The sequence below is a fragment of the Centruroides sculpturatus genome, unplaced genomic scaffold (genome assembly GCF_000671375.1).
Source record: "Centruroides sculpturatus isolate CEXI.00-Female unplaced genomic scaffold, Cexi_2.0 scaffold11, whole genome shotgun sequence".
Taxonomy (NCBI): Eukaryota; Metazoa; Arthropoda; class Arachnida; order Scorpiones; family Buthidae; genus Centruroides; species Centruroides sculpturatus.
In genome coordinates this window covers 1,686,610-1,688,603 of record NW_019384501.1, presented here as the reverse complement: position 1 = coordinate 1,688,603, position 1,994 = coordinate 1,686,610, and the positions used below count along the sequence as shown (strand labels likewise).

The window sequence follows — 1,994 nt, the reverse complement described above, 5'->3', positions numbered from 1 at the left end:
TAGAACCCCAATCAACCGATGTTCTTCATTATCCCAGGCAAACCTGTAAGTGAATACTCTACTTTCCTTATACTGAAATTCATAAAAGAAAGTTTATAATTACAACATATATTACGAAATTATGTTGTTATATATGATTCAAGTTAATACTTTTATACTTTATTAAACATTAATAAAGTATAAATGAAGCTTAAACGTGTTACCATATTCCTTTTACATATTTTACATATTCTTTGGCTTTAGCACTGTCGTAACGCCAGTTTCATCTAAATTATATATTCTCGAGGGCGGAAATTTATATTTATCCAACACTGTGCCTAGCTTTGTAAAAAATTCGTTAATATTGTGCTTATTAAAAGATGATGCTCTGCTAGCACTTGTCGATTCCGGGGCTCTAATCGAGAGTTGAGGGTTTCTCTTTAAAAAACCAGTCAGCCAATCCGGACCAGCTTTTTTATTCTCATGCCAAGATGGTGGAATATCAGAGGCGTTGAATTTCTGTGCACATTCATATGCTAATTTTCGCACTTCCTCTGGTAGAAGACCAAAGAAAATTGTTGCACATTTTAACAAATACTCTGCTAACTTGTTTTCCTGTTCTTCACTAAAGACCAATCTTACTTTTTTGTAGCCAACCACAGCGTTTTCTACTCCAGATTTCAACTTCTTTACAAATCTGTATAACGTCATATGACAAATATCTAATTCTCTGGCAACAGTTTTTATTTTTTTACCATCTTTAATAACTGCATCTGCAGCTCTTTGCATCAACTCCTGAGATACAGAACCTCGTGTTGTTTTTCGAATATAAGTCCGCATACTGCAAAAGAAAAAAAATATTACTGTATTTTTACTGCGTTGCCAGTACAGATGAACTAGGGCAAGTTGTTCCAAGGTCACAACATACCCCCAAAGAAGGGAACATCTAGCCCCAATAACACATGGGTCTAAAACAGCAACTACTAGATTAGGTTACGAGACATACACGGTTTTAGCGTTTATATCAAGATACCATATATATTTTTGAATAAAAATACCAAACAACTAATCGCTAATTATTTAAATTCGCCAGATATACCAAAAATATCAAACACGAAAATATTTACTTACGTGGATCAGTGACGTACAGGCTCCTTTTCCAATGTACTGAACGTTACTGGCCTAACTAAGATAGCTGCCGTCGATGCGCAGAAACATTCTATTTCATGACGTATTTACTAATTATTATTATTTTTTTTCCTTATGAAGCTATTTCAATCGGAACAACTTACCACGGGAACTTTTAGCCCCGCTCTCCCCTACTGAAGATATATTCATTTTTAACATTGTTTTAGGAACTTTTACGTTATCTCTACTCGCTAAAAAGTTACAAGTGTCTTTGAAATTGATTTTCAAAGCCAATAAAGGTTCCATCCGTTTATCTGTGCATGACTTCCTATGTAATAATTACATCGACAAAATTAATATATCTTCAGTACTTCTGAAATGAAAAGGGTGCAATGACTTTTGACTCTGTTTACAGAGCTTGACAAATTATATCAGAGCTCATTCATCAGCCAAAAAGGAACATTCCATTCCTTCCAGAAAAACGTCTCTAACATTATATAAATTTGCTATAATATTGATAATTTATCTCTCCCGTGGTCACCACCTGGTCGTGGTGGGAGAGCCCAGTAATTTTACTAATCCATAGGGCAATGCAGGCTGGAGCACAAGCTCCTGGTAGGGACACCCATGCCAGTAAAGTCTATGGGAAGAAATGAAGCTAAGAGTGACCACACACCCACATTCAGTGGAGATAATCATTATGGTAGTAACCAGATCTAAGTATGATACCGGCTCGGACGTCGCCCGGGTTAACAAGGTCCGCGTTCATGGGTTAGGCAGAGGCTCATGTTCGAAAAATAGGCTCCAGTCTCCCTTGGTTACCGGTGGCGAAAGCAGCGCCGGCCCAAGCATGGCTACTGCAATGCCCTCAACAGATGTGAGGAATC

At 37.2% G+C, this 1,994-nt stretch overlaps 1 protein-coding gene across 1 annotated transcript; it reads right to left on the bottom strand.

The window, feature by feature from the left end:
- Nucleotides 1-222: 222 nt before the first annotated feature.
- Nucleotides 223-799, bottom strand: LOC111622103. Its single transcript, XM_023364420.1, has one exon. It carries the CDS (start codon nt 766-768, stop codon nt 223-225), a length of 546 nt encoding a protein of 181 aa, XP_023220188.1. The 5' UTR covers nt 769-799.
- Between the last annotated feature and the right edge of the window lie 1,195 nt (nt 800-1,994).